Source organism: Abramis brama (assembly GCF_963993115.1).
Source record: "Abramis brama genome assembly, chromosome: 2".
NCBI lineage: Eukaryota > Metazoa > Chordata > Actinopteri > Cypriniformes > Leuciscidae > Abramis > Abramis brama.
This window is the reverse complement of record NC_139964.1, coordinates 6,359,896-6,382,501: the sequence shown is the minus strand read 5'-3', so window position 1 is coordinate 6,382,501 and position 22,606 is coordinate 6,359,896. Positions and strand designations below refer to the sequence as shown.

At 38.6% G+C, this 22,606-nt stretch overlaps 3 protein-coding genes across 5 annotated transcripts; 2 read left to right on the top strand and 1 right to left on the bottom strand.

Annotated features, from left to right (window-relative positions):
- Nucleotides 1-295: 295 nt before the first annotated feature.
- Nucleotides 296-8,270, bottom strand: LOC311077577 (polymeric immunoglobulin receptor-like). Of its 3 annotated transcripts, XM_084106112.1 has the most exons (12): nt 7,614-8,270; nt 7,201-7,515; nt 6,299-6,649; nt 5,881-6,186; nt 5,471-5,785; nt 4,817-4,879; nt 3,851-4,655; nt 3,250-3,326; nt 3,065-3,173; nt 2,785-2,859; nt 1,955-2,039; nt 296-1,850 (listed from the first exon to the last, which is right to left on the bottom strand). In XM_084106112.1, the coding sequence occupies exons 1-6, from the start codon at nt 7,663-7,665 to the stop codon at nt 4,848-4,850; spliced, it is 1,371 nt and encodes a 456-aa protein (XP_083962238.1). In that variant the 5' UTR covers nt 7,666-8,270; the 3' UTR covers nt 296-1,850; nt 1,955-2,039; nt 2,785-2,859; nt 3,065-3,173; nt 3,250-3,326; nt 3,851-4,655; nt 4,817-4,847. The 3 variants fall into 3 exon arrangements, with proteins under 3 accessions (XP_083962238.1, XP_083962237.1, XP_083962239.1); XM_084106111.1 differs by having other exon boundaries at nt 3,250-4,655; XM_084106113.1 differs by lacking the exons at nt 296-1,850; nt 1,955-2,039 and having other exon boundaries at nt 2,049-2,859.
- A 3,619-nt stretch (nt 8,271-11,889) lies between these two features.
- On the top strand, nt 11,890-16,423 carry LOC311077574 (uncharacterized protein). The gene is made up of 4 exons (XM_084106105.1): nt 11,890-12,020; nt 12,673-12,840; nt 13,046-13,430; nt 15,063-16,423. Exons 2-4 carry the CDS (start codon nt 12,673-12,675, stop codon nt 16,076-16,078), a joined length of 1,569 nt encoding a protein of 522 aa, XP_083962231.1. The 5' UTR covers nt 11,890-12,020; the 3' UTR covers nt 16,079-16,423.
- On the top strand, nt 16,174-20,819 carry LOC311069807 (uncharacterized protein; the record flags this gene model as incomplete). Its single annotated transcript, XM_084093277.1, has 4 exons — nt 16,174-16,188; nt 16,564-16,828; nt 17,027-17,799; nt 20,555-20,819. The coding sequence occupies 3 exons, from the start codon at nt 16,174-16,176 to the stop codon at nt 17,545-17,547; spliced, it is 801 nt and encodes a 266-aa protein (XP_083949403.1). The 3' UTR covers nt 17,548-17,799; nt 20,555-20,819.
- Between the last annotated feature and the right edge of the window lie 1,787 nt (nt 20,820-22,606).

The window sequence follows — 22,606 nt, the reverse complement described above, 5'->3', positions numbered from 1 at the left end:
GCCCACCAATGACTGTTTAAGGACATTCAGAGGTCCACCTTTACAAATATGATTATATGAACACAATGATGTACTCTGCTGTTAATCTGTTATGCCACTTTAGCAGACTAGGTCAAGTCAGCTATATAGATGTAAACTCTTCTTGTATAAAAAAAAAAAAAGACTTGGCAGGTTTACTCATGTGATCGTGACCCGATAAACTTACACTAATAAAGCCTGTACTAGGGATCCCCCATTTTCCAGCCTCCCCTTTGACAGGCTTTCAACTAGATGAAAAGGACAAGCAGAAACGTAATGCCACAGACCACAAGTTTATTTCTTAAATAGTTACTAAAACACATTGAGCTCAACATCAACAATAAAAAAAACACTTTACACTTAAAATTTCTTAAAAGCAAAACCAAATAAATTAACAAAACCTAATAATGATAATACAATGGAGCAAACCAATAAACAAAACTTCAATCCAACTCAAATGCACACACACACTTGAACAAAATACACAAACAAACAAACACAAATCAATGAAACTGCACAAGCAAACACCAGGTGGCGCCAGAATCAAAGGCCACGGTTTCACAGCGCATCCCAGGTAAGCGGTGTACAGGCAATAACGAACTGAAGATGACAGTCAATGCAATCGCGTGCAAAAATCCTGCGTCCCAAAACTGGAACCGCTATTTAAGCCACAGCAAAGCAGCAGCTGGCAACTTCTGCAAAACAACAAATAGACATGTCTTCGTTTGCTTTCTTCTCCCTCCCCACTCTTCTCCTCTCAAACATTTTTTCACGCAAATAGGGTAAGGGAAAAATAAAAATAAAATTACCTTTCATGTGCATGACACTTACATACTCACTAACAATGCCTGGACGCACCCAACTAATCTAAAAATTACACGAAAAAGCAAATGAATCAAAAATATGAATTAAGTTAAATTCCCACGAACACCCTAAATTTATAATTCCCTCCCATCTATGAGCCTCAAAGTTGACAAAACATACCTTTCCAGACGAGTGAAGGAGATACAAGACCTACACTCTAAGAAATGATATGTTGGCTTTAATTAACTATTTTATGTCAACCGGTCCCACATAACTGGGTTATGTTGGATTTATGTAACATTATTTATTTCAATAAACTTAAGTTCATTACATAAGGTTAATCCAATGCCGTTTAGTTGAATAAGGTTAACAGTCTTAATTTTGTCCAAAACAATTAAGTTAATTAAGTTCAATTATCCTAAAATTAATATTTTTACATTCAACCAAAACAAATAATCCAGTTTCATTATGAGTTTATTCAATGAATACATTCACTTTTTCTTTTTTTACAATTTTGTTTACATTTTTACAAACATTTCCATTGTGAACATTTACACAATAATTACTCTGTAAAGACTGCCTTCACTTTTCAAGAAAATAATTAATTTAAAAAAAAAGAAGCATATTGCCTTTAGGTGAAAGGATTTATCAATCATTACTTATAAAGGTGTTCTGCAAAAAAAGCAGCAAATAATTTATCAGTTGTTAAAAACAAGACTATTATTCAAAGGAATGTAACATGGTTGATACTGAAACAAAAGTACTGTAATAGTCAACAGTGCAACATTATAGAAAGCGCAGAAATGTTCCTAACCTCAGATTACAGGAGTAAATTTTTCAGGCGTAAATAAGACCAAGCATCGAAGAACACACTTATGCACATTGTTCAGGTTGTCATGTATTTAGATGCTGTAAATCATGATGCCAACATCTTTGTAAGGATCTGTAGCCTCTGCTCCTTCATGTTTGACCACATAGATTCCTAAGGTGGTCTTGCGTATTGAGGTTAGGACTTCATGTTCAACATCCTAAAAAAAAAAAAAAAAAGTCAAATACAAAAAGCAACAATTAAAAACAGATCAGTTGGTTTTAGAGAAACATACAAGATTTTTTATAAATGTAAATAATTTACCATGCACTCCTTCACAAGGTTTGAGAGGGCCAGGTAAACAGCAAGTGCTTTCAAGATGCATTCATCTTTTCCCAGTGGTGTCATTCTGAACAATGAGACAAATAAGCAGTGTTCAGAATAATTAACACAAATTATGCCAAAGTTATTTATACAAGAGCCAAAAAAAATATTATCTGCAACTGCATCTGTGAGGGCCTCAAAATTCAGAGAACCAGTACAATAAAACTAATAAATGGTTCTAAACCAAAAGCTTTGCAACAGAAAAGCTATTAAATAATCTTGGATGTCAGAGCTGTTCCAATTGTAGGTGCATAAATCACAAATCTGATGCTGCTGAGAAATAGGGTAAAGCGACGAACAAGCTCTGAAATTAAAACAGAATTAAGCATATACATATTAACATTCCAGACCGTATATACCAAAATTCAAGGGATACCCAACAATTCTGTATTTTTTTACTGACACTTATGTCATTCAAACTCCCAAAGTCTTTTTTCCTTCCTAGGAAATTTAAATTTTCCTGGTTTTCCTGCTCTTTTCTGTCATTACAATGACAGTCAATGGTGAATTCTTCTTCCGAAGCTTCAATAGCATCAAACAATTGCATGTGACTTTAGAAGCTTCAGAACAGGAACTCACCGTTGACTTTTATTCATGGACAGAAATGAGCAGGACAACCACATAATTTACCTTTTTAGTTAGAAAAGCTAAAAATAAAAGGGATTCGGTGACATGAAGCTGAGTAAATAATGTTCATCTTTGGGTATACTATTTAATCTATAGTGAATTATTGTCAGATTTAAAGTGATGAAGAATATAACAGAACATACCAGATTCATAACTGATAGGATGCTTATGATCTTCTGTGCCGCTGTTCCTTCTGTCTTTTTGAAAGTTTTGAGGAGCTGGGTTTAGAAATGAACAAAAAGGACAAATCAGGTTGGATGCTGATAAATTTGTGAATCGTTACAATATTATCATACACTAACAGTATTTCTTTAACAGCATTTATCTGAATTACATCTAAAAGACTTCAATTTATAATTTGGAATTGCATACAATAACCATCCAAGCAATTCATCACAGCTGACATTACTTATAAAGACTTACCTCTAAAGAGTGCTGGCTATCTGTTATTAAATTCAGCAACGAAAGGCAAATCTTCAATCATCTCATGCCTCCTGTGCGTAAATGTTCTGTCCATCAGCACCTTGATAACCTGCACAAGTATTGAGCATAAGTGGGACCACAGCGAATTCCATGTTTTAAAACTTTGTCTGTGTCCATGTACCAACCTGAAGTGTAAAAGCTTAGATCTGGATGTGTGAGAAGAGCCACAATCTATGCACCTCACATGTAGGACTCCAAAATTCTGAGGAAACAAAAAATGAATATGTGAGTCAAAGAATAACAATAATACAAAAAAAAAAAAAAAAAAAAAAACTCTAGGTTGCTGACTAATAAACTGTAGTAAAATTATTTTGGATGACCTAATAAGCTGTTTATTGCCATAGGCCCATGTGTTATTCTGTACTTCAAAAGTTTCAGAGTTATTATCTGACATTAAATAAAAATGCTCAACATTAAGGAAGTTATTAAAATGTATACTAAAACTAGATAAAACTGCTTTATTGGGGCACAACATGGAGAAACTCTTATTAACTAGCAATTTTATATTAAAAATAAGGTCATTTGCCATTTTTTGTATGGGTGAATTCAAACATTATCAAAGTTTAGCGAGTTTAAAAGATCACATAAGAGCTAAAAAACGCTAACAACACCACTTGAGGACGAGTGCTAAAAGCAACTTCAATAAAATACCAACAAAAACAGCGATTGACTATTCTAATTTACTGACAGCCTCAATATTAAAGGATAGGAAGTAAAATAACTCACCTTTTGGTCCAGATAAATACAAAATGTTGATTGCATCCTCCGTTTGAGCATGATTTGATTCCCTCAAAATGGAGAACAAGCGCTAAAAGATAAGTGTCGCATTTAACGTGCTTTGAAACATTTGCGCATGCGCAAATATAGCTCCACCTGTTGACCAAAGTGCGGTACTGCAGCAGTAACACAACTGCATTTCGTTAATTTAACTTAAGTGAGTTGTGTAAATTTGACAAATTACTTTTTCTAATTCTGTCAACACAACTGTTTTAGTTTTAATGCACAAACACAAGAACATTATTTAATTTGAGCATAGTTACATTTCTTTGGATCAACAACAGCCATGTTTCATTTTTTAGAGTGTACACAAACAGGCCACATCAGTGCAATGCCACGAGGAAACTAAATCTCACCTGTGTCTATAAAGGTACGTGATTACCTTTATATTGGACACAGAGAATTGGACACAGATTAGAGCTCTACCTCATGCCTCTAGGTGTCGCCAGCTCTTTTCAGAAAGAATAAAACAGCAGGAGTGATTTCTAACAGCAGATATTAAGGGAAAGCATGTACTGGCATCAGTGTGGAGGTGTAAAGCAACCCAAGAGTTTCTTCATTTAATAATATTAATTTGGCATGATGTGGTAAATGACCGTGGTGTAATCAGAGTGAATCTCCTCGTTGTTGACGGACACTGAAGCTTCACTGAGAGACTCTTCATGCTTCTGGAAACTGACAGACGTGTACAGGAGCTCATCAGAGGGGATTGTGGGTAACTGGACTGGAGTCGATCCACATGATGAAACGATTCCTATGTGAACAAGAGCAGAGAAAATGTGAGGTTAAACCGAATGTGTATTTCTGAACAGCAGAGGGCGACAAACTCAGATTTACTAAATGTACAGTATTGTGTGTGTGTGTGTGTGTGTGTGTGTGTGTGTGTGTGTGTGTGTGTGTGTGTGTGTGTCTCACCATGGTTACAGCTGTATTTCAGCAAGCCGGATCAAACCATGGAGACACAGAAATCAGAAAGGCCTGAAAACACACAAAGTGATTGTCAAGGTGAGACTATGACATCATGTCCAAGCATTCATACACACACTGTACATCAAACACTCGTTTCAGATCACAACTCAAACTGAGCAACGGATCTGTTGGATCTGACCAGACTTTCCTTTTTCCATTCAATAATGTCTTACAAAAGAGGAAAAGCAGAGAATAAAAAGGGGCTGTTAAGCTTAAAAAAGCAGAACTGCATTTCTGCAGTTTCTGCAAATTTCAATCGAATCGATTAAGGTGTTTACATGAAGGTTTTTTAGTCCGATTGAGCCGTCAATCCGATTATAAGTGTCCATGTAAACGCAGCTAGTGTTAATATATGATAAATATAATAAATCATGATTTTTGCTAACTTGTGAGTGCAATAAATGTGATTAAATGTTAAAAAAAATAGCTTTCTGAAATTAGAATAATCGTCACAAATGATTGGAGTTATATATATTTTTTAAGCAAAACAATTGTGATTATTAGTTTAATTAATTTTATTTGATAATAGTCAGAAAAGGAGAAGTATTTATATGCTGTAATATATGCATATGGTATTTGATTTATGGTCACTGTACGTACGAGTTAAAGTGAGTTGATGTTGATTGGTGAGCGAGACAGAAGTCAGATGTGTGTCTCTGGTTTCGGCTCCACACCAGTAAACTCCAGCATCTCTCACGCTCACATTACTGATGCTCACTGTGAAAACTCCTGCTGGACCGGCAGAAAACTCAAAGCGTTTCTTCTCTGATGAACTGATGCTTTCACAGATCTTCTCCTTGTTCTCTTTGCAGATGTGTGTGAAGGTCTCGTCGTGTTTCTCGGCGAAATTGCAGGTGAGTTTCACACTTTCACCAATAATAGCAGATGCTTTGCTTGATGCAGGAAAATGATCAACTATACACAAAAACAATGAAAAATATACAATATAAAAAAAGCTATCTTTCTTATTTTAAGTCTCTAAAATGAAGGTCCTCCCAGAAGCTCTTTACCTTGATTTACTGTCAGTGTAATCTCAGTGAACAGATCATGATCAGCGATATTCACTCCACATCTGTACGTCGCTTCATCAGCCGCGGTTAAATCACTGATGAAAACCTTCAAACGTCCTTCACTGGAATCATCATAGATGTGCACTTTACCATGACGAACCCACTGATTCTGTTCATCAACGAAGATCTTCTGTGATGAATCTTTCTGGATGAACTTCTTGTTTCCTTTGAATTCTTGTGGAAATTTACACGTGATGAAGACTGATTTACTGGAGTAGGCCTGAACCTGGACAGACGTGATTTGACCTGCAAAATAAGATTAATATGTTGATTTATTACATCATTAAAAGTCAGGAGGAATTTACATTCCTTATTTAGAGCTGTGAGGATATTTTCGTTAAAAAGAAACTAAACTCACCATAAACATTCAGCTGAATCTCTTTAATGAAGGTTATGTGAGTAATTGACTGATCTGAAGGTCGAAGATCTGATTCGCCTCTCTCCACTCCACATAAATAAACTCCACCGTCCGCTGCAGAAATATCTCTAATGGTCACATTAAAATGATCTTCATGACTGTCAGACAGACTGAACTTCTCCTCAGATGATTGTGATGATCGTGAACTGTTCAGAACATGGACAGGATCCTCGTTCAGTCTGTAGAAAACTTTGGTGTGTGTTTTAAACTTCTCATCATATTCACAGCGGAAAGTGATCGTCTTTTGTCCAAGATACCCGTCCCGGATAACAGACTTTCCACAACGAGACTCTGAAAATGATTTCAACAAAACCTTGAGACATGAACTTAAATCTAAAACATTATTAGTGTTATTAAAGGTGCACTAGGGAACTTTGGCCTCTCTATCGCCATCTCTGTGTGAAACATACAATGTCATGATCCTTGCAGTGTTTCTTTTAAATGTGTATTGTGGTTGTTTTTAGGTATATTTATAGTTGCCTGAGATCAGAGTCGTGACATCCTACGCCAAGACATACTGACAGAAAAACACACATCTGAAAATGTAATCTGAACAGGGAAGATACATATATATTTTTTCTTTTTACAGAGGAAACATGAACATGCAAAGAAGAATGACATACAACATAAAACTGACATTTTCCCAGCATAATCCAACCTGACAGCTCAAACTATGGATTATTATTATAATCTGACCATTTTGAATCATTGTAAGGCATGGAAACGGTTTTACATTTTTTCAGTAATTCATTTTTGTTCATTTTTACTCAAAATCTTCCGTACTGCACCTTTAATAGTACTATAAATAATTGCTGTAGTAAGTTATAAAGTGTCACACGTACCTTTCTTCTCCACTAACGTAACATAATAACTCCATGTCTGATTGTTTCCACATGTATATTCCCCATCATCCTCTCTGCTGATGTTCCTGATAAACACTGTGAAGAATCTGCTGTTTTCATCATCATACAGAGCGAATCTCCCGTTATAAACCCATCGACTCTGAACATCAGTACTGATGCCCGTCTTACAGCTCCTGTCTCTGCAGAAATACTTCACTTTATGTTGATCATCAGTCTCTCTCTCGTTCTTGTACATGCACTTGAACATTAAACTCCCTCCAGTGCATCCAACCACTCTGAAACAAAGTACTTGACCTGCCAAACACAAGTTCATTTGCTCTGGGTTATTATATATCATCAATCTGGATAATATAGTATATTATTTGACCCAGACTGAGCAGTGAAGAACTGACCTGAGATCAGGCAGAGGGTGATGAAGATGAAGATGATGATGGCAGCCTTCATTCCAGATTGACTTCAGTCTCAGATATCCAGAGAAAAACCAGATCCGATCCCGATCCAGTGAAAGCAAGAACTGATCAAATGTGTTTCTTGAATGCGATGTAAGTCACTATCATTAGAAGTACACAGATCCTCCGTCAGTCTTTCTCACGTTTCTTCTTCCTTATTCTCTAACGGTTCCACCCAGATCTGCACTGTTAACAGGGCGGAGAGTGTTGAGATATGTGTGAAACGTATATGTGTGAAAGACAAGCAGAGAAACACAGAGGACAGAGACACATCCGTATATTAATATAAACATATACATTAAAAGTGACAGAAGAGTGTAAAGACTTCATCCTGCATTCATCATGAAAACCACAGAGAAACTGGCGTGTGTGAAACAGTTTTAGTGGACCTCAGTCATCTTTAAACATGCCAGTATTTCCGGTAAGAGGGCATACAGACACACTGTGAGAATCTAATGTGCTTTAGATGTTGTGAAAGATCTCTAAGAGATTACTCCTGATATAAGAGCACTTCTAGGCCAGGTTTCACAGACAGGGTTTAGATTAGGCCACGATTAGGCCTTAGTTAAATTAGGACATTTAAGTAGCTTTTATAAACGTGCCTTAGAAAAAAAAAAACAACATTGCTGATGTGCATCTCGAGACAAAACAACGACAGTGACATATTTTAAGATATGCCAGCGCAAGTTTCATTTAAAACAGGCATTATAGTCTGGGACTAGACTCAAGGCAGACGACACATCCAAATATGTGAATACTTGTTTATTTACTCATTTATTTAATAATTTACTTGTTAATTTACAGGAAATGCTCGAAATGTGAACCATTAACTATCATTTTGCGAACAATTGTAAAAAAAAAAAAAAAAGGAGTCACACTGAAACACTGAGACGGCGTTTTGAGTCAACGAAAACGTAGCATTTTGAAAACACTCTCCAAATTGATGAATTTAAAAACGCAGTTTTTCCATCACCATGTGGACTGTGAAAACAGAGGCTTTTTGAAGACAATGACGTATTTCTAGTCATGTGATGCAGTCATGTGACCAGTTCAGCCAAGATGGTGGACGACATACAGCAGTTGTTTTTTGCTGCTCTCCGTTTTGACAGCCTTGCTAAAGAGTGATGTCAGTTTGTACATTCTGCAGATATAGCTTTTCTTCAAAGGAGACGGAGGTTTACTCGCAGTTGTTGTTCAGCGGTGAAACTCGAGCGGAGATTTTAGGATAACTTTGTGCGTGTAACTGTCGTGCCCGAGGAGAGGCGTGACAACTTTAGGATGTCTAGGGATTCTCTGTATCATCTGAGTGAACTGTTACGACCTCACATTCAAGGCCAGACAACATGACTGAGATCACCGGTGGACGTTGTTACCAGGGATGTAGTGGAGGCTAAACGCTCATAAACACCGTTTACACACCTCCCAAAATTCGGAAATAGTGTTTATCCACCTCTTAATAGCCTAAAGTTCCTAAGCCATTTTAAATTAAGCTTATGTCGTTTTTAGTTTCATATTGTTCATTATTAGTTTCATAGGTTGTTAAACCTAAGACGAAGTCTTTCATATTGCGCTGCATTACTGCATCAGTGCGATATCATTAGTTTGTAAAGCTGTCAATCATCTCACGTGAACCACGTGACCATAAGGCTGTCCTTCTGCAATGACACTGTCTGTGTATACTTCCTCATTCTGAGCTACGAGACAAACAAAACTAAACACATCTCTTCCTCTGATTCAAGAAGCTAATAAATGCAGGATTCAAGTATATCAAGTATATCTGGTTTGTGTGTGTGTGATTTCTGTTCGATTTTGGTTATTTTATAGGAACAAAGAATGTTTACAGTATGCATGCTAGTAAAGATAGCCCCTAGCTTCATATAAAATGCTAAATATAACATATTTTTTGACTTGAAACCATTTTAAACGTGACTGGAATATGATACAAATACTCAATGGTGTTTTAAAGTGAGCTTTAAGTAAAAGTGTAATATTAATAAATTAAATTGTGTCATGTGGCTTGAGGCTACCTGTTGTGCTAATGCACCTGCTGCAGGAGCTTCTCTATTCCATACAATCATTTTTTTATTTTTTTTTATTTTTTCAAAAACAGTTATTTTTTGTTGGTTTTCTAACAAGACTTAAGATAATAGATGGATTACTCTCGTATAGTGGAATGACAGAGATTTAGATGGTCAAGCAAAGAATACAGGACTACAGGCTATAATGGCTGAATTCAAACAAATGAATGATGATAAAAGAATAATGAAGATTAAGTCTCTCTCTTGCAAATGTGTTAAATGTTTGTCGATTTACATGAATGGGCCTTTTCTCCTCGCCATACATTAGTCACAGACTGTAAATGGGTGTTTACAGGGCAATAAAATATCTGAAAGCATCTTATCAGCCTTTTCTAAAACTTCTTCAAATCCTACCATGATATGTTCTCACAGGCTTCATAAAATGCATAATTTTAGAGATATCATCCTCAGATCGGATCCTCATGACCACACTAGCTACGTAGCTACACTTTAGTTGTGGTTATGAGTTGATGTCCTACATTCAAAAAAATATTTTATACATTTAAAAAATATATTCTTAATATTTGTTGTTTTTGTTCTGCTATAGCATTCAGACTGGATACCTAAACATTGAATGCATACTACATAATTTATTTTAATGGTTTGTCTGAAAGGGTTAGTCTATAGGTAGTCATTTTTTAAGACAAAAGTAAAAAAAAATCTTTGATTCCAGCTTGTTAAATGTGAATATGTTCTAGTGTCTTCTCTCCTCTGTGACAGTAAACTGAATATCTTTGAGTTGTGGACAAAACGAGACATTTGAGGACGTCATCCTGGGCTTTGGGGAAACACTGATCCACATTTTTCTGACATATTATAGACCAAACAACTAATCGATTAATCGAGAAAATATTCAACAGATTAATCGACTATGAAAATAATCCCAAATCCCTAATCATTATGTACAAGTGCATTGCATTGGAAGCCCTGGATATAAGCCTCCCTCTCGATCTCTCATAAATATTTTTGTTCTCTCTGTTTTATCATTTAGTAAACTTGATAGTACTCCATATTATTCCTTCTTGAGTCTCTTTAACAAGAACTTAGATTAATGTATGAATTGAATAGTGATTGTGTGATCTATTCAATCAGCGTATGAATCTCAACAATGGTTTTACTTAGGATCTTAAACTCTGGTTTAGACTAAGTCTAGGACTATTTAAAACCATGACAGATAAATCAGATTTCTGTTAATCTGAAGACAAGGCTTTATATCTCTCTCCAGGAAACCGCCCCATAGTGTCTTTTCATCAGTAAATCTGGATAAAGACTCATTGAGCTCATCCTGAAACTGTACATTGAGCTCTTTCTGCCAGTAGGAGGCAGTGTCACATTGAGCTTGTGGATTGAGAGAGTAGAGATGGATTGAACCAAACTCTGTAAATGAAGTTGTGTTGGACAGAATAGAACAATGATCGTATCTTAAACTTGAGAGATTGATTGAACTTGATCTATTAAAAAGCCTCAAAATGGTTTCTATGAGTTCCTGGATTTCATAACGCTGATAAACATGTGTTAAGTGTTGAAAGTGGCTCAAGGATGATTGTAAGGCAATTGCACCATTTTTTCCATTGTTGGATGGTTTTTATTGGGATGTTAAATATTATTTAATCAAGAAAGAGATATGGTTTTCCTTTCACGCAATGTTATGCATTTTCAATGCCATGTGTTTTCCCAGAGCATTTGTGCCACCATGTCAGGTAAAATAATTACGGCAAAGAAATTAATCTTCTGGATGGAAAAACTTTTTTTTTTTTTTTTTTGACAGCTTAATGTGCTGATCAGTGTCTGATATAGCCTAGTTTTATTTATGTGGCATTCTCGTGTAAACAGAAATCTCAGCTACAGTTTATTTTACTAAAAAACATGGCAGTGCCACATCAGGGCAAGAAAGGACCGTTATTTACCTCAGTTCATGTTTAGAGAGCTGAACTGATTCAGACACAGAAATGCAATAATACACGATACGGAAACGTTAGGAAATCAAGTGCCGTGAACAAATCAAGTGCAAAAATAAATTACTTACATCGTGGACATCAATTGAACAATTTAACTTTAACCATAGAGAAAACATAAACATGATTCACGTTCGTAGCTGCACCACAGGAATTCAAGCTTGTTTTTGATATAGAAAAAGATGGAGAAAGTTTGCTGTAGACACGATATCTACTGACTAGCGTTTCTTCCTGAGACCTGTAGGAGTCGCTGTGACGCTCTTCAGTCCGCCGGTAAAACCACTGAAGAAGAGGAAGCCTGGCGCGCTCAGACTGAGGTGTGTTGTTTTTAACTGTGTGTGTGATTGTTGATTTTCTGTCTGTTGTGTTTTAATGAGCTTTAAATTAACTACTTATTCGCATTTATCATAAAAAAAAAAAAAAAACGAATTAGCCATGATTTTACCACAGTAACCATAGTTTAGCCTAATTGTAATAATAAATAACAGTATAATTGTAGTTGTAAACACACATGTACTGTTTCTTACTACAGCAGCTGTGTTTTTAACTGTGATATTTGTAATAAAACCAAAGTTAACACGTTGTTTAATTTTGATTTTAAATAAATTTTCAATGCTGGACACTTAAATGATGCTTTGAAACGAGTACAAGTATCACATTATCATGTTAAATTTCTGAAATCTGTGTTTAAATCCAGAAGCTAAATTTAAGTTTTAGATATTGGTAATGTGTTGTAATGATATATATTACAATAGTGAATTTAAACATAAACACGCCTAAACATAGGCTATGTTTATTTTATATCTGTAATTAATATCTACCTGTGTATTAATATTCTCAGAAATTGCAATCATGTTCTTATTCTGTGTAGTTCTGTTCTCCTTAATTTTCATTACTCATTTTGAGTTTAAATCAGTGTGAGTTCATTATAAATGCCTCTTGTAGTAATGATGTTGTGTTTGTCTTCAGATGTTGACCATGAGAGCGCAGATGGATGTGATCTGCTGTAAATCAGTAGGAACTGATCTGTCCATGCTGGATATTGAGGATTTCATCACTGAAATCTGTCAGCTGAAGAAAGAGGTGGCGTCACTGGAGGCAAAGCTGAGAGAAAGAGGAGACAAACCCAACAGAGAGGTTTGAGCAGCTCATCATTTCATCCTTCAGCTCAATCAAGCCAAAGCTTTGTTAGCTTCTCACTTCTTATGCACATCTCAAATTAAGCCAGCAGCAAAATATGCAAACAAATCACCAATATAACCACTAGAGATAACTGCTGAGTAATGAGGCTAATATCAACAGGTTGTTGTTTATTTGTGTTGATCTACGATGTGTTTGTCAGGATCTGGAGAAGGTTTCAGTGTGTGTGAGTGATGGGACAGAAGCTCAGGATTCAGTCTGGAGATCCAGAGACACACAGGACTCAGAGCTCAGCCTCACTTTACTGTGTTACACTGACGCTCAGGATCATGGATCCGCTGATCAAACCTCTGACTGTAACGCTGGAGAACAGCAGATGAAGATGTGCTCCGTCAAACTGGAGGACTGCAGGAACCTGATAGAGAGACGAGGAGAAGAAACCACAGCAGAGGAACAACAACAGAGCCATGAGGAGGAGGAGGAGGATGAGGATGAAGATCAGAGTGAGGATGATGAAGGAAATGATGTTGAGGATGAAGAAAATGAGGATGAGAATAATGATGACAATGATGATTTTATTCCTTCAGGTATGTATCTTCCATTTATGATCTTTTGTTATGGCAAATCATAGTCAGAATGTGTGTAAAAATTTAGTTAAAGCCGCAGTCCGTAGTTTTTCCTCATTGTCGCCATCTCTGTTCGAAATCTGCAATTGCAGTTATTTGCGGAATTATCAACTTTACGTGGGTTGTGCCTCGGCATGAAACAGCGCGGATGAATCCAATGTTTTGAGGAGAGTGTGCGGCTGTCAATCACCGCGCCGGTGTGGATACGGGCATTCAGAATCACAGAATATACTTTATATAATCTGTATGATTATATATAATCAATATTAGAAAATACTTTTTGGAAGTATGACCAACATAAGAATTTTCAACAGAAAATGACGTCTGAACAAGTAAGTAACATCCACTTTTGTGGGATGAACTAAGGGAAAAAAAAGCATTGCAGTAAATCGCTGATTAAATCCAACGATCGCTTATCATATCATGTCAAACCGTGCAAATCATAGAAGGGCAGTTATTTTGTACAAACAAATAACAATCATAGTGCTATGAAATAAACGGTGTATGAACGGAATCCCTGTTATGCGTAAACGTGTTATAATATAACATAATATAAACATCTTACGACACTTTACCGATCTGATTCAGATCCAATACTTGACAACGGAGGAGGCGGGTTTGATTTTCTTGGAGTGGAGGTGAAGTGCTCCCTCTCATAGCTAGCACAAAATAATTCATATTTACCATAATAGCAAAACGAGAAAGGCACAACAAAGGAAACTCCGTAACTGTGTAAATTAAGCGAACAAGTGCGAGCTACTGTTACATAATTGAACTATTGAACTATTGAACCTGTCTAGCAAAAAAAAAAGCCGTCTCTGATCCCCTTTAAAACACGGAGTTCACGCCATCTTTCAAAAGCCCTGCCGATGTTTATCCTTGTTTTCGCATGACCCGGTTGAAGTCTCTTTTTTTTTTCTAGCCACTCTGAAGTCCGAAGTCTTTTGGGTTTTACAACTGGTGAATCTCTAGTGGTGATTGTCGTTTGAAACATTCTGGATCTGCCATAAGTTTAATTATTTCAAGTGCTGTGAGAAAAGGCTATAAATCTACACCTCGAACATCCTCACACGCAATATAGCCTACTAGCCGAGACTCCTTCTTTATGTGGACAGATGTGACGTAATGACGCAATATAGCCTACTAGCCGAGACTCCTTCTTTATGTGGACAGATGTGACGTAATGACGCAAAGACATGCTCGAATTTCCCGCGGAAATCCACCAGTACCACTGGAATTAAAATCATTATTAAAAGCTAACCGATTTGAATCGAGCTAAGGCAAGCAGAGAGTTTTGAACACTGGCTGGTTGTTTTTATTTTGGATAATTTTTAACACAAAATATTACGGACTGCAGCTTTAAGTTCCTAAATCAGCAGGTGCAGACATTAGTTACTGTGAACCGATGTGTTGAAAACACTGTATCATGAGCTGCATCACAATTTCACATTTATCTTGATTAATTTTTAAGCTCTCAAAGTTATAGAACAATGTAGACAGATATTATAGAATTTCATGATGGTAAGTGCATGATTCATTAAATCTATTTGTGTTCATTTAAAGTTAGACATTTTAATACCTTTTTCTTTTCAGATGTGAATGGCGGTTCATCTACTGATGAAGAAACAACTTCGACATCAAAAAATCAGCTGAAGGTCAAGAGTTTCTCCTGCGTCACCTGTGGGAAAACATTGAGCTCACAGAGAAATTTAGCGAGACATGAGAGAAAACACACAGAAGAGAAAGACTTCACATGCAAGAGATGCAACATCAGCTTTCCTACCTTAGAAGAGAAGAGACGTCATTCAAAAGAGCACAGCGTGAAGAAGGAGTTTCACTGCGAACAGTGCGGGAAGGATTTTTTCACCACTCCATCTAATATGACAGCTCATATGAAGACACACACTAGCGAAAAGACTTTCCACTGCAGTGAGTGTGACAAGTATTTCCTCACCAAAGGGAATCTTGATGCTCACAAGCGAATCCACACGGGTGAAAGGCCGTACAAGTGTCCTCACTGCGATAGAAGATTCATGTATGGATCCCATTTGAAGAAGCATGTGCGCGTTCACACCAACGAGAGGCCGTACCAGTGCAGCGAATGTGGGAAAACCTTCACAAACTCAACCTGTCTAAAGTCACACCAGAAAATACACTCTGAGGAGAAACCGTATCAGTGTTCACACTGCGATAGAAGATTCCGTCAAAAATCTCAATTGACTTTGCATGAGAGGACTCACACCGGAGAGAAACCGTACCTGTGCTCCTACTGCGGGAAGAGCTTCTTTAGTCCGGCTAATTTTGGACTTCATCTGAGAGTTCACACTGGAGAAAGACCGTATAACTGTAGCGTTTGTGGGAAGAGTTTTGCTAAACAGTGTACCTTAAAAAATCACCAGCGGATTCATACAGGAGAAAGATCGTTCAAGTGTTCTCAGTGTGACAAGACGTTTGCTCGATCGGACGTCCTGAAGACTCATGAGCGAGTTCATACAGGAGAGAAGCCTTACCGCTGCTCCATCTGCGACGAGAGATTCGCTTATTTAGGTAGTTTTCTGACCCACCAGAAGAAACACGCTAAAGAACAAACTGCTCCTGAATCATCATAGTGTCTTTTCATCAGTAAATCTGGATAAAGGACTCATTGAGCTCATCCTGAAACTGTACATTCAGTCAGTAGGAGGCAGTGTCACAGTGCGCTTTCATGTGGTTTCAGAGAGTAAGAGATGGATTGAACCAAACTATGCAAATGAAGTTGTTCGACAGAATAGAACAATGATTGTATATTGAACTTGACCTATTAAAATGCCTCAAGATAGTATCTATGAGTTCCTGGATTTCATAACGCTGATAAACATGTTTTAATTGTTAAAAGTGGCTCAATGATGATTGTATTTGTTCCATTGTTGGATGATTTTCATTTAATTTTAATTAAAAAATGAAGTTTTATTTCATCATGAAAGAGCCATAGTGTTCTTTTCACACAATGTTACTAATTTTCAATTTCATGTGTTTTCCCAGAGCTTTTATGCCACCACATTACACCCGTCACTTGAAGAGAGTTACAGACCTGTCTCTCTCCTACCATTCATAGCGAAAACACTTGAACGAGTTGCTTTCAACCAAGTATCATCTTCCTGTCTCAGAACAACCAGCTGAATGTCAACCAATCCAGCTTCAAGAAAGGGCATTCAACCGAGACTACATTACTGTCAGTCAAAGAAGCCCTACTTCACTTCTCATTCTCCTGGATCTGTCTGCTGCCTTCGACACTGTGAATCATCAGATCCTTCTGTCCACCCTCTCATCTCTGGGCATCACAGGAACTTCACTCCACTGGTTTGAGTCCTATCTCACAGGTAGGTCCTTCAGGGTCGCATGGAGAGGCGAGGTATCCAGAGCACATCAACTGACCACAGGGGTTCCCCAGGGTTCAGTTCTTGGTCCCCTCCTCTTCTCCATCTACACCACATCACTGGGACACATCATACAGGCACATGGTTTCTCCTACCACTGCTATGCTGATGACACACAGCTCTTTCTCTCATTTCAACCAGATGATCCCACAGTAGCTCCACGGATCTCAAGCTGTCTGGCGGACATCTCGACATGGAAGAAGGAACATCACCTGCAGCTCAACCTGGCAAAGACTGAGCTTCTCGTCCTCCCTGCCAATCCATCTCTACAGCACGACTTCACTATCCAGCTAGAATCAGCATCAATCACCCCATCAAGGTCGGTCAGAAATCTTGGAGTAATATTGGATGACCAGCTGACCTTCACAGATCAAATTACAAAGACAGCTCAATCATGCAGTTTTGTACTGCACAACATCAGGAAGATCAGGCCTTTCCTAACTGAGCATGCAACACAACTTCTTGTCCAGGCCCTGGTCATTTCTAGGCTTCATTACTGCAATGCTCTTCTGGCTGGACTTCCATCATGTGCAACTAAACCTCTACAAATGATCCAGAATGCTGCAGCTCGTCTTGTCTTCAACGAGCCCAAAAGTGCCCACATCACTCCTCTGTTCATCTCTCTGCACTGGCTACCACTCGCATCAAGTTCAAGGCTTTGACATTTGCTTACAGATCTACCACAGGCTCAGCTCCCTCCTAATTTCACTCGTTCCTTACGAGTCTACATCCCTACCAGAAGCCTACGATCGGTCAATGAGTGACGACTCGCGGTACCATCACAGAGAGGCACGGAATGACTCTCCAGAACATTTTCATTCACTGTTCCTTGATGGTGGAATGATCTCCCCACCCTCATCTGAAATGCAGAATCACTGATAACATTCAAAAGACAGCTGAAACTCATCTCTTCCGTGAGCACTTAACCTCTTAATAAGCAAATGTAACTTTCCTTTTTCTTTAATACTCCCTTGACTGGCTTATGCTACTCTAAGCAATGCCTGAACTTTGTATTTTGAGCACTTCTTGCATTGTTTTTGCCTCTTCATGATGACCTGTTTGCTTCAGTCCTCATTTGTAAGTCGCTTTGGACAAAAGTGTCTGCTAAATGACCAAAGACCCTATCTTGCACCCGACGCACAGCGGACTTTTCCCTCGACAGACGCACGTCGGTAAATTAGGGAATGAACTTGCGCTCCCGGGGGCGGTTCAGCGAAAAGAGGCGGCGTTTTCCGGCGCAAACGTTCCCTGGTGCTATTTTGCAGTTCCAGAAAACAATTCCGCCACAGACCAGGAGAAACTTCGTCTAAAGTCAGTGGCGCGTTCAGATGCTATTTTAAGGGCACATGCTTGGCCATAATGTAGCGTGTGCACAACACGCATACACTTTGCTTCTCTCATCTACGCACAGATGCAGCAGTTGACATTTTTGCAAACAATACATAATTACAAGGAAAATATTCCATACGAGGGAAATCATTGTTGTGTCCATGAAGATGTGAAAAAATAGGCTTAAATCTAGCCTACACATTTACCCAAATTATTATACGCCTGTTTAACCGAAGCTAATTTGGGTGGGTTTCTCCATCCCCATGCAATGTCACTTCTCTGTGTTTTACGGCCCTGACGAGAACGTCGGTCTCCTCAGCTGTGAACCGCTCCTGGCGTGCGTCTGGCAAATCCGCCGTTATATTAGCAATCCGCCATGGAACAAGCGCGCCTGCTCTTAAAGGGAATGTGAGATGACGCTCTGATTGGTTTATTTCACGTTACACCCAAACCACACCTATGAGTAATGAAGCTACTTCAGACCAACCCATTTTAGATTTGCGTCGGGCAAGTCATTTATCCCGTCGGTATAATAGCAACAGTGCACGAGATCCGCCCACAAAGTTACTTGCGTTTCGCGTTTGATACTTGCGTTTCAGATCATTAAAATATGGCCCAAAATGTAAATGTAAAATATCAAGATGTATACCGCAAAGAAATGAATCCTCTGGGTGGAAAAACAGCATGTTTATTCAGGGTTGCCAACTCTCACGCATCTGGCGTGACACTCACGCTTTCAGCATCAATCTCACGCTCTCACGCACACGCAAGAAATGTCACGCCAAAATCCACGTCCTCAACCCGTTCATTTTCTGTTGATGACTAGATCACTGAGTATTAATTACAGGAGAGGAGTTTAAGGCCCATAGCTGCAATATCTGCCTACAACGTTCTCACTGCAGTATTCTCTGATCGTTGATTCGCTGAAAACCTTGCACCTGATACGTCAGTTGCGTGTGAGAAGTTCAGAGAGAGTTCAGAGCATAGGTTCGGAGTCGGAGCCACTGATGCGCGTTTGAAAGTTTGGATGACAATCAAGGTAAGCAGATAACAAAATGGTGTGCCTTTCACTCACGGGCGTAATTTCCTATGTGCACAGGGGGGACATGTCCCCCCCTCTTTTCGAAATCCCGTTCGTCCCCCCCCCACTTTCAAATTAGTTTGTTATGATTTTTTTAACCGCACGCCGTCATCGCCAAAGAGGAGCAGGACCGAGCAGGACACACAATGCGCGCAGCCGTGTCCAGGAACGTCGCTTGCACACACTAAAAATACCTCACTGAAAGTTATAATGAGCAGGTATCGCGCTGTCTGTGAATGTCCTGACGCACACGACGCACAGAAATACTCACGCCAGTATCGAGCGCACAGACAGCGCGTCAGAATCAGTTTTGCTGGGCAGTTCTCTTTCGCGCTTGAACGAACAATAACACATGCCAAAATGTCAGTTTTGTCGAGCATCCTCATAACAATAAGCGGTCTTAAATTAGTTACATAAAGTCTCAAATGAACAAGAGTAAATGAGAAAATGAGATGCGTGAGAGCCTTTCAGCAGCGGCAGATCTTAAAGTGACAGCAGCCACTAATTCTGTAGTCAGTAAAGTTAACCAAAGAACAATGGGAACAGAGAAAATCACTAACTGCTCTTGACTAAAGAACGCTTGCAGCTTTAATAAGGATTAATCTAATTTAATTCATAATTTATGCAGTGCGGACTGTTTGATAACCTAATTCAATTTCTGTATATTTCATACCTGTTAGACAGGAAGGGCACATGTAAATATTACATTTATTTTTGGGTTTATGTGAGGAAATTTTTAAGTTCACTTATATTAAAAGTTGTTATAATTTTCAAAAGTAAAAAAAAACATTTTCATGGAGACATCAGAAGCTACAGTGATACTGGCAATCACACAGAAAACGTGTCAGTTCAAAACAAATAAATACAAAAATGATAAAGAGTAAATAAAGCAAATTGTATTACAAAACAAGCTAAAAACAAAATGCATCTAACATGCAACATTTTGTACTAACAAAGATAATCAGTTCATCTTAACCCAGCTGATTTTTAGCCCGTTAAAGGATGTTTAGGCCTCGGGCAGCTTCTCTCTTACCAAACAATGGTTTTCCTGCGCAGGCAAAACATCATGCATCATTTCTTTGAACTGTCTGTCTTTATGTGTCCGTGAGTCACTCTGAAACTGAATATTTAATGGTGTTTGAGTAATGGTGATTCATCAGAGCAGTGACTCAAATGAAACCTTTCTGTGTTTTCATTATTGTGCCATTAACACCAGTGAATGAAACCTATGGAGTTATGACCCTCCTGTTCGACACTAGGTTTGACGCCGCCTCTCCTGATTCGCCATTCCCGTCCTCGTGTGCCTCGCTCTCTCCAGCGGAGACCCCTTCACCAGTTCTGTTCACCCAGGCGGACCACCACTATTGGATGGAGATCCAAGGCGGCTCTCCCATCTAAACCCTGCAGAACCACCTCAGCTCTCGCTGGCCGAGCCTACACCTCCGCTGGCCAGGCTGCATCGGCCCTGCACAGCATGGCGGCCCTCCATGGATTTGCAAAACATCATGCATCGTTTCTTTATGTGTCCGTGAGTCACTCTGAAACTGAATATTTAATGCCGTTTGTGTGATGGTGATTCATCGGAGCAGTGACTCAAATGAAACCTTTCTGTGTTTTCATTATTGTGCAATTAACTGAGTAGTAGTTCTTAGTTTTATTTATATTTGACATATTTCACTCTTTTTTACAGCTTTTTGTTACTCAGTGATCAGGTTTAGCGGTTCTCAGATTATGAATCTGTTGGACTGCAGATGAGAAATATTTGAATAAATAGACAATGATAATCTCACATTAACAACACTCTCAAAAAGACTAATAATTATAATATTGGAAATACACTTGTTACAGTCCTTTTAACCTGTTAACCTTTGCCAGTGCGCCGGCGCACTGAAGCGTTTTATATATATATATAGTTCAAAGTTACTATCAGATTTAATGTTATTACCTTGACAAACTATACATCATTAAAAATATATAAGACTCAAGTTTCAGTATTTGACCACTATTGTATTCTGAGAAACTTAGTGACAGTTATGTCTTAATTTGTGTCAGGAGTTGAAAAAATGAAAAAATGAGTCGATACCTTTAATATGAATTATGACCGTCAGCCGCTCCCATTCAGGAAAAAACTCTGTGCTGTCGTCATAGAGACAGAGCGCAACTCGTCATAATCTGAAGACCACGCCCACCAAGGGGGAAAACAATCCAACCGTCTCCATTGACTTTGCATTGCGAGAGGCTGCCTCCTTGTCATTTCTTGCTTCTAACAAAAGACAGAATAATGTCTAAAAGCTGCTGTGTGACAAGGTGTACAGCAAACAAGCTAAGAAACCCAGAAATAAGTTTTCATAAGCTGTCGACCCCAAAAAACGAGCGTTTGAGGACATAAAAGTGGATATTCATATGGCGCCTCATACGTAATGTTAATCCTCCGGCGCCAATTTCTGTCATCCGTTTATCGAAAACATTTCTCAGAAAACTCGACGTTTTTCTAACAAAAGAATATTTTTCAATAAAAAATAAGTACACAAAAAAAAAAAAACACATACTGGCCTGAAAATTGTGTGTTTGAAATGGATAAACATACTTGATCACAAGAGAGTCCGTTGAGTACTACCGAGGCGATGCTTCTGTGTAGACTTGATCACGCGCATAAAAACGTGCACGCGCCACCTAAACGCCCCCTTGGTTAAAAAAATGGCAATATTGACTTTTGTAAATCACACTTGAATTTGGTAAATGTTTCATTTGCAAATTCTACTCAAAAGAGATGCAGTAGATTTTGGCCCGTGCTTGAAAATTAATGTATAAAAAGATAACATTAAACCTATGTAGTGGGTTGGCAGTGTTTATATATTTTTTTAAGGGACTAAGGGACTAGCTGCGTCGAAACAGAGCCTATCCAGATGGATAGTTGATGCTATAGCGCTAGCATACGCCTCCAAGGGCATGCAGTGCCCGTTGGGTGTCAGAGCGCACTCCACGAGAGGCATGGCCTCTTCGTGGGCCTGGTCGAGTGGGATTGCCTTGCAAGATATTTGTACGGCGGCAGGCTGGGCCTCCCCGTCTACATTTATAAGGTTTTACAACCTAGAGGTTCCCGCCCTGCAGGCCAGGCTGCTGTCGGTCTAGTTAACCAGTACTATCTGACCTGATGCTATCAGCTCAGAATGCTGCGTCTACTGAGCGCAGCTCGACGATCGACAGTGAAAAGCAGTAGCACAAGATGTGCCTGGGCAAACTGTGTAAGACCCACATTTCCCCATCAGTTCAGGCCGTACCTCGCCCTGTCTGTATGATGAAATTCGCGT

Excerpts from the sequence above, each read along its gene's own strand:
- LOC311077577 (XM_084106111.1), bottom strand. The coding sequence starts at position 7,665 with ATGAAGGCTGCCATCATCATCTTCATCTTCATCACCCTCTGCCTGATC. Across the intron at positions 7,516-7,613 it reads CACCCTCTGCCTGATCTCAG|GTCAAGTACTTTGTTTCAGA; the intron begins GTCAGTTCTTCA and ends TGTGTTTGGCAG. Across the intron at positions 6,187-6,298 it reads GATTCAGCTGAATGTTTATG|GTCAAATCACGTCTGTCCAG; the intron begins GTGAGTTTAGTT and ends CTTATTTTGCAG.
- LOC311077574 (XM_084106105.1), top strand. The coding sequence starts at position 12,673 with ATGTTGACCATGAGAGCGCAGATGGATGTGATCTGCTGTAAATCAGTA. Across the intron at positions 12,841-13,045 it reads GAGACAAACCCAACAGAGAG|GATCTGGAGAAGGTTTCAGT; the intron begins GTTTGAGCAGCT and ends TGTGTTTGTCAG. Across the intron at positions 13,431-15,062 it reads TGATGATTTTATTCCTTCAG|ATGTGAATGGCGGTTCATCT; the intron begins GTATGTATCTTC and ends TTTTCTTTTCAG.